The sequence below is a fragment of the Canis lupus genome, chromosome 20, assembly GCF_048164855.1.
Source record: "Canis lupus baileyi chromosome 20, mCanLup2.hap1, whole genome shotgun sequence".
Classification (NCBI taxonomy): domain Eukaryota; kingdom Metazoa; phylum Chordata; class Mammalia; order Carnivora; family Canidae; genus Canis; species Canis lupus.
This window is the reverse complement of record NC_132857.1, coordinates 55,328,310-55,341,765: the sequence shown is the minus strand read 5'-3', so window position 1 is coordinate 55,341,765 and position 13,456 is coordinate 55,328,310. Positions and strand designations below refer to the sequence as shown.

General features: G+C 35.7%; 1 protein-coding gene across 24 annotated transcripts in view; it reads right to left on the bottom strand.

Moving 5' to 3' along the window:
• The window catches only part of MBD5 (methyl-CpG binding domain protein 5), a 433,497-nt gene that overhangs the window by 34,721 nt on the left and 385,320 nt on the right, over positions 1-13,456 (bottom strand). For all 24 annotated transcript variants that reach the window (XM_072789109.1, XM_072789112.1, XM_072789100.1 and 21 more), the window contains one exon: positions 11,227-13,362. In XM_072789109.1, the coding sequence (XP_072645210.1) occupies positions 11,227-13,362 (2,136 nt within the window). The remainder of the gene's footprint in view (positions 1-11,226; positions 13,363-13,456) is intronic.

Genomic DNA, 13,456 nt, shown 5'->3' with positions numbered 1-13,456 from the left:
TGATAGCATAAAGATACTCTGCACTTAGCATTCCTTAAATCAGACCAAATGCTACCACCTAAATAGCATTCTTAATCTTTTTTTTTTTTTTAGCATTCTTAATCTTGAAAGTCTTATGCTTGAGTGAAAATTCAAGAAACTTAATATTTAAAAATATAAACTTTCAGTTGTTCATTATAATCCTTTTAGTTCTCAATACAAGCTGCACAATAGAATTACTACCTGGAGGACTTTAAACAAACAAACAAACAAATAAACAAAAACAATGCCTGGGCCCTATCCCAGATAAGTCGAAAACTCATCTCTTGGGAGTAGAGCCTGGGCAGTAGTATTCTTTGAAATCACCCCTGGTGATTCAGATGCACAAGAGATGGGGTAGGAGAATCACATTCTGTTGAAAAGGAACCTACAGTCATATTTTTCATAAAAGGTCTTTCTCTAAAGAGATGCATTATGTAATATATGCATTGAGCAAATACTGTTACAGGCTTATGCATTTAACTTTATATTAAACATGTATATGATGTAATGAACAACATCAGTGTTATTGAAAATCTAAAGTAATTCTAACACTGTACTGCTGTGCTATGCCATAAAAAACTTTATATTTGATCATGTTACCATTGAGGCCTGTCCAAATACAAATACACAGAAATGTTTCCATAGTTGTACTAGTATTGCAAATATAATTTTATATTCTTTTTGTTTTCTTCTAACAGAATAACACCAGAATTTTTCCTCTTCTTTTTTTTTGAATTTTTCCTTTTTGATATACAGACATTTCTATTAATATTTTTATTAATATTGATCATATTTATTGAATCATTCTGATAAAGTTTGGCATTTTTCATTTTTTCATCATTATATGTAACACAGGTATGAACATCTTCCGGCATATGATACCTTGCTACTTTTGAATTTTTCCTCAGGAAAAACTGGTATGAGTGGCATGATTGTTGTGAGAATCAAAAATAGGTAAGTGAAAGGCTCGCAATGTGTAAAGTCTGTACAAGTAAAAGGAGCAATCATTGTCAGCATTATTATTTACATTACTAGTTGTAGTTAGTAGTGGTGATATAGTAATAGTAATAAGAATACATCAGTATAATCCAACACACCTTCTAGAATATCGCTATATTGCACGACTGCAATTTTTTCCAGGTGTCAGGTCTGTTTTTTTAAGTTCTCCATATTTCATTTCAAGAATGAGATAAAAAACCCTCTGTTTAAAAGTATATAAATATTTATAAAATATTATTATGAAACAATGACTGTTCACAAAGAGCAGAGTAAGAACATTTCGAATGTTGAAGTAGGCATATGGTGTACAATTCTTTAAATGTTAATTCAGATTTGTAATAAAACAATCAACACCTTAAACATTTCATTGCTTCTGAAAATTAGCTATTTCCATAAATAGGCACTATGCTTTATTTGCATTTGGAAACCATTTTTTTAAACAAGGTAATAACAACTCTTATTTACTGGTAATCGCTATCTGTGGCCTTTTTCCTTATCTGCTAACCAATAATGACATATTTAAAGGTACAGATCACCATTTCTCTAGCCGCAGTCAGAGCATACATTTTCAAAATACTCTAGCAAGGCTTTGTTGATGTACGGTTTCCTTAGAGGTTACTGTCATTCATATTTTTGTCTTTTTGTTTTTATATGAGAAGCATCCATATTTAGGATTCAAGAAAGTAGCCATTTGGGGACATTATTCTACGAGTTCTCTATTTAAACATTCTTGAGGAATGACAATAAAGAAATAGGGTTACTCTGTATGTATTTTTGTATTACAAACAAGAAGGTGGTGAACACCACAAACTTCTTAAGGGTAATATGTAAATCAAGGCTTATTTTTTATTTTCTCCAATTTTCAACAACAAACAAGAATACTCTGTTGAACAAAAGGATAGAAATGGTGATACAAAACAACGAAAACAAAAACAGCATGCTGCCCTTTTCTTGCAGAAAGTCAGAGTTTAGGAAAAGAGATAAATGCACAAAACTCTCAGTCTTTCTTTTTCCTCTCTCAAATACACATTTATTGAGAGCTTCTATGGATCAGGACATTTTAAAGCTCTATTCATACAGCTCATGTAACTAATAGTGCAATATGCTAAGAGATTTAACAGGTATATAGCAAGAGGACAACTATAAAAGTGAAGGTGTAGGGTAAACTAAGTGAGTGGTAACATTTGTTTGGGGATTTGAGAGTGGACAAGGAGATAATAAAGTGCATGGAGGTATGCATCCTGAAAACAAACAGATGTGACTGAAAATATTGTAAGCTGCTTTCCACACACCCCTACCCTCCCACCATAGATAGACAAAGCAGCACAGAAATTCGAAATCATCTTTCTAAACCCTTTAAGGCAAGGATCATTTCTTATTTCCAAGGCCTAACGTGGACTTTAGCACATGGTCGGTATTCCAAAAATGTTGGTTGAATCAATCTATTAAGATAAAAAAAAAAACCTGCCTTCAACTTCTAGAAATCAGAGCTTTTGATGCTGTGTGTGTAGCATGGGTGTATGGGAAGTAAGGGAGAGAATACCACCCATTTGTGGAGAAAGGGAAAATTGACTCTCCAGTGTTTGTCCACAGCTGGGAGATAAGAGACAGGAAAGGATCCTTAGAAGAGAACAAGTTACTTTAGACTCTCATGTGTTCCAGGCAGTTAAAAATCCTCTTATGGAGGAAAAGGTCCGTCCCAAAGTACTCTGAGTTCTTCAAGCCACTCAGTAATACTTAGGGTCATCCAGAGGACCTTGGATTTTTATATCTGGAGCAAAATTGGAGATTGCTTATTTCTGAACCACTTAATCTTGAATAGGCACTCTGGCAAACCTACTTCATAGTTCTGCATAAAAACCATATGGTCTCTTGAAGTATGTGGGGAAAAATGTTTTCTTAGAGTTGAATTTTTTTTTTCCAGCCAAGATGTTTTGTGCTTAAAAAACTAATGAAAGGGACAGTTGCTAAATTTTTTTTTTTTTTTAAAGCAAACTATTCACAAAACATTTAGCAGTTTAACAACCAAAAGGCAGCTGGGGCTTGGAACAAGTTAGTGAGTTGGAGAAGCCCTTTAATGGGAAAAAATGATTATTTTACACCAGCCAGCAGCACCATAAACTGGCATAATCTCTTTCTCATTGTCTGTTGATTTTAATGAAGCCGAGATAAGACTGGAAAGCCACCCAGATAAACTTTCCTGGTGTGAGAGCATGTGCCTAGACACCCAATCGGAGATTGAGATAAACCAGAACAATCAGGAAAGGACAGTGGTGGCTTGCCCAGTGGGGTAGATTTCCAGATATAAACAGTACTCTTTGTCCACACATGTAATTTGATGTGTGTCAGTGTATATGTGTCTGTACATACCGAAATAGAACCACTAAACAATTTTTTAGGAGTTTTAAATGATATTTTCCTATGATTACTAGTTTATTTTTTGTCTCCTTAAAAAAAAATTTGCTTTTTAAAACAAGGCAATATCTACCTCTTTAGACTTATTTCTCTCATGACCGATATTCTTTAAGAAAAGTCATTGTTCATATTATCCTAAACTCTTCTATGGTTGGCTCTTAAGTATTAATATTGCTGGACATGTCTTTGTATGGGCACAGATTTGACAAGTACACAAATAAGTGTTTTAAAAATGTCATTATACCAGTTTGATCTATATTTCCAATTTAGAATAAATATGACTTTATGTTAGAAAATTTTTTCTAAGTGAATATGCCCAAATTCTAAGTTGATATACTCAAATACTGATTTATATTCATAAAAATTCAAGAACTAAGAAATGAGTCATATAAAAGATACACCTTCGCCATTTGACCTTTATCATTTGCTTTGGCAAGTATACTTTAAATGCAAACAAGGTCAATGGTAATCCTTAATAAAAATGAATGCTTGTAGAAGCAAGAGAAAACATCATACTCTAGTGAATAAATGTAACTCACTTTTTAACCCCATGAAAATAGTAACATTTTCTCCTCTATATTCAAGGGATTGATTAAAAAAAAATAGATAACTTGTATGAGAAGTCTAGATCTTCCAACAAGATATTATTTTAATGGCATGGTATATGTATTTACAAAAATACATCAATTTCAATCCATGTGCTTTGGATCCTGATGTAAATTCCTTGCATTCCTTTACCAGAAGTAGGCAGGAAGACCTAGGGACTAGTGGCTGTTTGTTCCCTAAAAGGAAGGGAGGGAGGGACCCCAAATCAAAGTGCTCACAGAAGAAGAGGGGGAAGGGATCCTTGGCAGTATCTAAGGAAATGCTCTCCACCCTTAGCAGGGCTAACCTGCTGGGAAGGAGGAAAGCCGGTGGAAGGGATGCAGCTTGAATATTGGAATATGTTTGAGTCATCATGACTGTATCAAGATCAGTCTTGTGTTGGTAATGGCGTCAGACAAAAAAAAAAAAAAAAAAAAGAGACAGATGTGATTTTTTTTTTTTTGCTACTGATCATTTCTATTTCTTTAACACAGAGAATCACTCCGAAAACTTAAAATAAATGCAAAAATGCTTGAGATTTTCCATTGTTTACTCAAGTAACAAAAGTTTTTTTTTTTTACAAATCCTTTTTATCACATTAAAAAAATACTTATTGTAAGGAAACAAATATTGAGAAATGAGGTTAAATCCCTTGCTTAGTGAGATTTCTGCTCTCTGAATATGGGGGTAGAGTTACAATTAAAAAAAAATGCTTCAATATTCCATTCAGAAGTTTTCTCTCCTTATGTTGTTTAATGAGCAGAGTAAACTGAGTTTCTAAGTTATAAATACAGTTAACTTTGAATTCTTCCATCGTATACTTTATCTGTAGTGCTGAAAGTGCTCAGCACATACTAAGTGCTCAATACTTATTTGCTGAGTTAATTACCTCGGGGATATTCTAAGACAGTTTAGGCCTATTTGGGGCTGCAAAACCAACTTAGAATGCCCCAACCATTATATTTTGATAAATGAAATAGAAAAATAAAAGAATATATTGTATAACTGGGGTATTATTTTGTGTAAACTGTTTTTGTATATATATATATACACACACACATATAAACAGAAATATAATATAAATATAAAAAATACATATTTTAAAATGTTTATATATTTAAATATATAAATAAAATACATCTCTAATATAAATAAAATATATACACATACAAGTACTAAACTATATATAAATTATATATATTATATATTATATATACATAGTGGGTCGTGTTGCATTAGTGGGTGATAAAATCATTTCAGTGTGTCATGACGGTTTTAGAGAAAAAAAGTAGAGTAAGATATGATTAGAATGGGATCAAAAAGGTCAGAGTGCATCACATAAGATTTTTAAGGAAACTTTTGTTATACATTAAAAACATATCTCTAGTGGATTATAATGCAAGTTAGTTTCTCACAGTACGAAGAAATACCAAAAGGTCTCCGGGTTGCTCAACTTTATGGAGTTGTGTTCCAGGAAGCATGTTTATCAGGCTATATAGTGTGAGAGGTGTCCCTGTGGAGTTGCGCAGCACAAGAGTCCTGCTCTAGGGTCTCTATGGTAAACACTCTCCCTTATACCTGTACCCATGGGTCTCTGAAATTTCCTGGAGCAGCTCTCCCCCAGGAGTACCTCAGCTACTCCTTCAGACTTCTGTCGTTTAGTTCCATTTTTAATCTGTAAGAAGGTGAGTTGCTACTTTGAATTTTCAAGAAGTGTAATCCTTACAAAATAATTTTTACTCTACTCTTTGCTTGATTGGCATTAATGTTGTTTGATAAAAGTTCCTATAAAGGAAAAACTTCTATGATTTATCTAGTACTACACGCATGTGGAAATGAAATCTATTTTGTTAATACCACAGAAATGGTTTTAAGCATGATTTTTAATGAGTTAAATTCTTGTAGAGTTAACATTTACTGCCTAGAATTTGGACACTTTTAGAAGCTGCGTCAATGTTTTCAGACCACTTGATTTTAGTAAATAATAGCTTAGGCATGTCCTAGGGAACTGAAGGATTTCTAGTGATTTTGTAAGTGAGTTCAGTGTATTGCAATGGAATAAAATTCTCCCAATTTTCACACTGGGACAATTTATTTCTTGAAAGGTACAAAATAGATCATTGAATCAGCAAACATATCACACCACTCTGAGTTCTGTTTTCACCTTTGATTATACAGACTCAATGTCTAAAGTCAAACATATTTTAACTCCTTCTTTTGTACACAAGGAAACATTAAACCTGGAATATGTAAACAAAACAAGTGGTGTAACCCTGATAATAGGAAACCTTCTTAAACAGCAAGACATTGTTGTAAAAATATCTTACAGCAAAGAAGAAATGGCTCATTTTGCAAAAACTTAACTGAAAGAACAGACATAGATTTTTATCACACAATCAATAATTTAATAGAGTTTTGGTATTTGGTTAAAAAACAGAGCAGAAGGCAACTTTGAACCTAGAAGCCTTGTGCATCAGATGAGGGATAAAATCTGGAGCACTTAAAAATTTGGGTGGAAATACTTTTAATAGCAACTATTATTAATTCAGTCACAACCTGAAAGGAGCCTTTGCCCTTTACTCTACATTAGTCTCTCTACAATGAGAAGATTATTTCTACACAGACTTCCGGTACCCTGAGAGGGCTAACTTCTATAGTACAATCCACCCTAAGCCCTTTTATCCCATAATCTTTTTGCACTTGTAACTTCAAATGTCGGAAATGATGATTTCCCTTTATTTTCTTTACTGGCATGTTCTGAGAATAAATAAATACAAAGCATAAAAAACCAAGCTCATTACTTTGCAGTTTTACCCAGTGTTCTTCTGTGGTCTCTATTTCATTCTCTTATACCTACCATATCAGTGGCTGTACTGAATTTCAATCAAATGCATTTTGTGCTGAAAGAACACTTTCTTTTCCAGAGTTTAAAAAAAATATGTATAAATATCCATGAACATATATTCACTCATGGGTTTATTTATGTTCTTGTTAGTCAATGTATCTCTTTAAGAGTTAAGGCAAATCAATGTTCAACTTATTTTCTCTTCTGGTACAAACTCATGCTCTGCCTCTTCAGAGGATTATATTTTCATGTGTTTAGAAGAGTTGATAAAATGCTTTTTATTGAAAAAATAATAAGTGACTATAAAAGGGCTTTTAAAGCGAAAAAGTTGTATTTAATGATTATCACATTGGAGAAGGTAAGGTTCAGTTATTAAGTTGGTGAGCATAGTCGTCTAAATTTTTTGCTTCTTTGAAAATAGTGAAAAACCATAGGCCACATGGACACTGACGGGACGAGGTCCTCTGCAGAGGCCAGGGTTACTGGCATGTGGGGTTTTGTTCTATGGCCAGCAGGTGGGCAGCAGTCAGGAGGCACAGGCCTGATAAAATTTGCCAGTTGAGGGCACTTGATTTTGGATTCCTCTCTAAACCCAAACACAACAGGACACGTGCTGGAACCACTTAAACTGCTGGAACTTGGCTCTCTTCATACATGGAAAGTTGCTTTAAATGTACACTACTGATGGACTTCAGAACATACCTGCATTCAGCAGTGAGTGTTTGGACTGAGAATCAGGAACTTTGGGGTTTGGTTGCCAGATCCACCAGAGCTTTGCTTTACAACTTGAGGAATGTCAGCAAGTATCCTACTGGTCATTTTCTAAATCTGTTACATGGAAATATTAAACTTTACTTGTCATTTGATGTCCAAAAAGTTAATAGAAACCTGTAAACTTTACAATGCAAAGTGTTCAGAGAGCTTTCATGGGAAGGCAATTTCAAACCACCAAATAGAATTAATAAAGCCTTGTATATTCTTAAATTTTAGAAATATTTTCTAAGCATTTTATATCTTTTATCTGATTTTTTAAAATGACTTCTGCCTACAATTCCCATACTTGAGATGTAATACATTTTTAAATGTGTCCCATGGCCTAATTCACATATAGGCCTAAAAAAAAAAACAAATCAGTATTTGGGTTGTTTATAACAGAAAAACTCTCTTTAGATGAAGTTTCTTAAAAAATAAATTACCAATCGAATTAAGTGTTCTCAAAGCAGGTGATTACTCCACTTAATTGAGGTCTTACTGTAACATTTTTGAACTGCTTAGGAGAGTGGAAAAGGCACTGGATCGAGCAGGTCACTTGAGTTCTGTCCAGGTTCCGTTACCAAAGGGAAGAGGAGAACATGTTCCGTGGGGGCTCTTTCACCCTTGCTGTGTTAGATCATGCTTGGAAGGGCAGAACCAGCATCTGCATAGTTGCCTCCTTCAAAGGTCTACCAGGAAACCCATTCGTATCTGATCAAGTGAGGTGATACGAATTCATTAAATGTCACCAAATGTGATTCACAATCAAGGGGCAGTTCTCTTGATAGTTTGGACATTTCAACTGTGTTGACACATATACCCTAATCATTATACACTGTGAGACCAGAGTCCAGAGAGAAGGCAAAAGTAACTGACTAAAAGTGCATCAAAAGTTTACAAATGTGGCTTTTAACACACAGTGATGTGCTTTAATTCACTATCTGTTGAGCATTTTCAAAGATTTTGAAACTGAAAACAGCATTTTTGACTACTACATGTTTTAAATGAAGAACTTACACAGTTGGGAAGAAAGGGTTTTAGCATCAGTTGAACCTGAGTTCAGGTCTTAATTCAGTTATGCATGATCTTGGACAGCTATTTATGTTCTCCAATGCTCATTCATCTCTAAAATGGGGGCAATAATACCTTATACTTTGGAAAACTATACAAATTAGAAATAATATGGGTAAATCAGCTGGGACACAATAAGTACTTGATAGCTGTAAGCAACATTTTAGGAATAAAATGTGTTTTTCTTCTGATGTCTTACTGGTATGCTAGGAATACGTAGCAGAAGTTACAGGGATAGCTTGACTGTCATCTGCTAGCTCACTCTGCATGCCTAGCCTTGGTACTTATTTGATAGGTGAATAAATGTCAGTGTAAATAAATATTTAGGCTAAGCAATTATAATGACAGTCCATTCAGTTGATACAGTTTACTGTGTATCAAAAAGAAACGGCATTAGAGACCTCTTCAATATTCAACTCAACAAAAGAATTACATTAATTAGTAAATCTACCCATTTTCACAGCCAGCTGCACATCAGATCTATGCACATTAATTAGTATTTAATTTTATTAGATTTCATATTTTAAAAATTCTTACTGACCTAGATTTTTATCAAGTAGATGCTTTCTGTTAGCTTACACATGATTGGTCGCATCCATATCATTACTAGACATTTATTCTTGTCCCAGTTAGCTATTTCTATGCTAACACTTTTCTCATATTAATACATTTTCAACCTGTGTGTTTGACACTCCCAGCACTTGCAATCCAGATCTGACGCTCTACAGAAGTGCATGGAACAAGAAAATACATGTCTAAGATTATTTAAGTCCATAAACTTAACATTCAGAAGAAACAAAAATATAAATAAATGTTGGTCTTTTCCATTATGGATGAACTTAAATACATCACCAATAAAATATATACACTTTGCAATATGAACTCAGACCTGAAACAAAGTTGAGGTAAGGGGTATCAATTATGTAAAGATATATAATACAAGGAGACTAAACGATGTCTCATCTAAATGACTGAAGGCATGCTTAATAAATACGGGATATCTTAAAATAGCTACAGATTTTATGTGGCTTTAATCTCCTAAAAGCATAAGATTAAATTTTCACTTGTGTGGAATTATTTAAAAAGGAATATGAGTCATTGAAAAGTTGGAAGCCCCTTTGGAATAAGGATCCTGTTAAACACATACAAAATAGTTCCATGAGATTTTTCTAGGCTAAGAGTATCAAGAAGGCACTAATCATTTTGATTATCTTCTCCACCGTATATTCTTTTTAACACAAGAGGGTCAATGAGCAGTTCTTCATTAAACACTGACATCCAGACATAAAACGTAACACAAGTTGTGGAGGATGGCAGGTGTAAGTAGTGACACCAGGAAGAAAAAACACTGGATTTTACTATCAGCAACGCAGACATGTAGGTTCTAATGCTTCTCCAGCATGATGGTATATTACAGTCTATACAGATCTATACAATAGCTTATTAGTAAAAGCCTCAGCAGTTTTCTCATTTCCAGTAGCAATCTGGTTGGCAAAGCCCACTGTTTTCATATCTGAATAATACTGTCCCTACAATTATCTTTCCTTTCCTCCCTGTCATTTCCTACAAACCTCTGAAATCATCAGTGTTGGATTTTGAATATTCTTTCTAACACTTCCATGGTCAAATTTTCTGATGTCTCAAAGAATTTACCTCTTTCGTGCTTCTTTATGATTTTTAAAACAATTTCTGATGATTCTATTGCACAAAACACAAATCTTTCTAATGTGTCTACTTTTAAATAAATTTGTCTCCTTCATTACAGTGGATGAAGAGATATAATAAATTTGGGTTCAAAACCTTAATGTCAATAGTAAAAATAATGGTTAACTTCTACAAGAGAATTGTAAAACAATTTCAAGATCAAAAATTCTGGAAATCAGGTTTTCAAGCCTTTTTTTATTAGAAAACTTAAATTATTACCTTTTTTAAAAGGGAGTAGCCAATATCCATTTTTGAATTTTCTCAAACAAATAATAATAAAGGATAGCAAACTAGGATAAGAGAACACATTAGAAGGCAGCTTTCTACTTCATACAACTTCTAGTTACCTTTTCCTATCCATTCACCTATTTCTGTTCAGCAGCAAGAACAAAAAAAATCCATTTATTTTTGCCTTTTTTGGGTTTTCCAAGATGAGTGTCATTTACCTGAATACAAACAAAAGCTAGGGGAAACGGCTTTAATATTGGCATAGACCAAGTACATGTCTCATGAACCAGGAAACCCTGCCTTCTATGGCTTCTTTTGTAGTTTAGAGTCCAATGGTTATATAACCAACTGAAAGTCAAACAAAATTCAAAATGACACAGATTGACAACAAATAACGGAAACACATGGAATCCCCTTGGTTGTTCTTTTTTCTAATAGACAATTCCCTAGCATTCTGTAAATAAAATTATAAATACTAAAGAAATGACGACAATTTCACAATGGGGAAAGGATCATTTCTTATCATAATAAATATTTTGGTACAAATTTTAAAAAATGTAGAAAAGTTTAGTACCTTGGGGTACTTTTTTCTAATAAAACCATACCTGCTTCAGAACTTGTTTGATTATAGCTGCTAACAATGCTGTTTGGTATCACTGGAGTGGAGGACGTTGAAATTCTTGACTGAGGTGGATTGGGATGTAATGAATTTCCTAAAGCCATGCCCGACTGACTGAGCATCCCACAGTTCCCGCTAGCCTGAATCTGATTTATTAAACCTGCGAGATGGTGGTTTGGGACTGGACTGTTACTGTGAACAAAGTTAGTGTTTGCATTGTGGCAGTGCACGGCTTCCCCTCTCAAAGGTATGTTCTGTGTCAGTGAATTCTGAAGAGCACTGGAGTTCATACTGGGATCTGTAAAATGCAGCTGGTTAGCAGAGCAAGGCAAAGCAGTATTTGAGCCCCCACAACCCGGGGTACTATTGCTACTCAAGTGAGAGCTTTGACAACTCATAGACTGTAGTAACTGAGACATTGAACTGATGGGAAATGAACCCTGACCCTGCTTTCTTAGCAAGTCGGGTCCAGGTTTAGGAACCGCAGAACTATCCATTTGAGACTGTCTGAGCAAACTCAACACTGTCGTAGGTGGCTGTTTTCTTTTCCGCAATGAGTCTTTTTGCTGAGACATCAGCTTATCTCTTAGTGCTGCTCGACCACTTTGCCCTTCCCCTGTTGGGAGAAGCATGTTGGCAGTAGGAGGGAACATGGTGTTTAAAGTGCTATGTCCTTCAGTGTTGCCACTGCCAGCAACAGCTCCAGAATTGCTACTGCTGCTACAGTTGTTACCAGCAAGTTTGTTTTGATTTGCTAGCTGTGCTTTGGCTGCTGCTGAGAGTAAACTACTTGCTGGAAAGGAGGCAGCATTGTGCTGGTTCAAGATCTGATTTAAAGGCATTCCCAGCAAACCAGGCTGACTCTTTACAGAACCACTTCCGGCAGATGCAGTAGGAAAAGCTGCACTGCTTGGGGTATTTAGTACATTACTCATTCCAGCAATTAATGGGTTAGGGATATCCTTGTACTGATGATGTCCATCGGACTTGGTAGAAGGGCTTGATGGCATTGATGGCCTTGGGGACCCTATCGTTGACCTTGGTGACCTGGGTGGAACCTTAATACCACTACAAGTGGCCTGGGGTCCTAGAGGTGGCATCATGAAATTTCCGTGATCTGATGATGTGGAAGATGAGCGTGATCTTTGGGGCGATGCCTCAATCCTTCCAATTCCAGTCCCCATCATGTGCACTGGGGATGTCACTGGAGAAGGGGACAAGGAGGTTGAAGCTGAATGCTGAACTCTTTGTATATGACTCCCATGATTCATATGACCAGGTTTTACGGTTGGCAAAGGGAGATTACTTGGCAAAGGAACAACAGCAGGAGGCATGCTTACATTCATCACAGGTACCTGAGAGTGGACATTTGAATGGAAACTAGTTGGATTAATGATAACAGGGTTTTGATTCACCGGTTTACTAGGAATAGGGTCAAGAATGCCAAGTGGATCTTTCTCAGATGTTAATGGCTTTTTCTGAAGAGCACAAGAAGGTGGAGGAGGGGGAGGTGGGCCTTGGGGTGGTTTGTGGTGGAACATTGCTCGTGGTATTTCCATATTAGTTGAAAAATTACACATTGGTTTTTTCATTACTGGACTCTTTGTAGTCAAGGTTGGGGAAAGAGGTATATTAGTCCTTCCAGCCATTGCACAGGATGACTGTACAGGAGAACCATGTAGCATTACTGAAGGTGGAGAAAGAGGAGTCCTATTCAAATGAATAGGACTAGAATTGGGAGCTCCATGAAAACCAGGATTATTTCTTGTGAAGACATCTGGGCTTCCGAGTGGGTCAGTCCTTGGAGAGATTGAGCCGTCTCCATATATCTGGGAACCTGACGATGCTGGGCTGGGCAGGCCTCCGTGGCTGCCACGGAATGGAGATTTCTGTCCGTGTTCACTGCTGCCCAATCTCTGCCGGGGGTAGACAGGGTGGAGTTCTTGTTGCTGGCTTCCAGGCAGTTCTTGTACATATAACCTTCCCATGGCATTGGATGATCCGATCATTAACTTGAAAGGATTCTTACATTCAGGCATTACAGAATTTGTAATTCCTTCATGCGACTTATTTCTTACGGATCTTGGAGTTGCTGCCCGTGAAGGTACTACTGGAGTTGCATCTGATGTGAAAGACAAACAGAAATTCTGTTAGTAGTCTCAATTCTTTTGTGTTGGCATGGGGGAAGGGAAGGAAAGGAGGAACTGCGGAAGGGA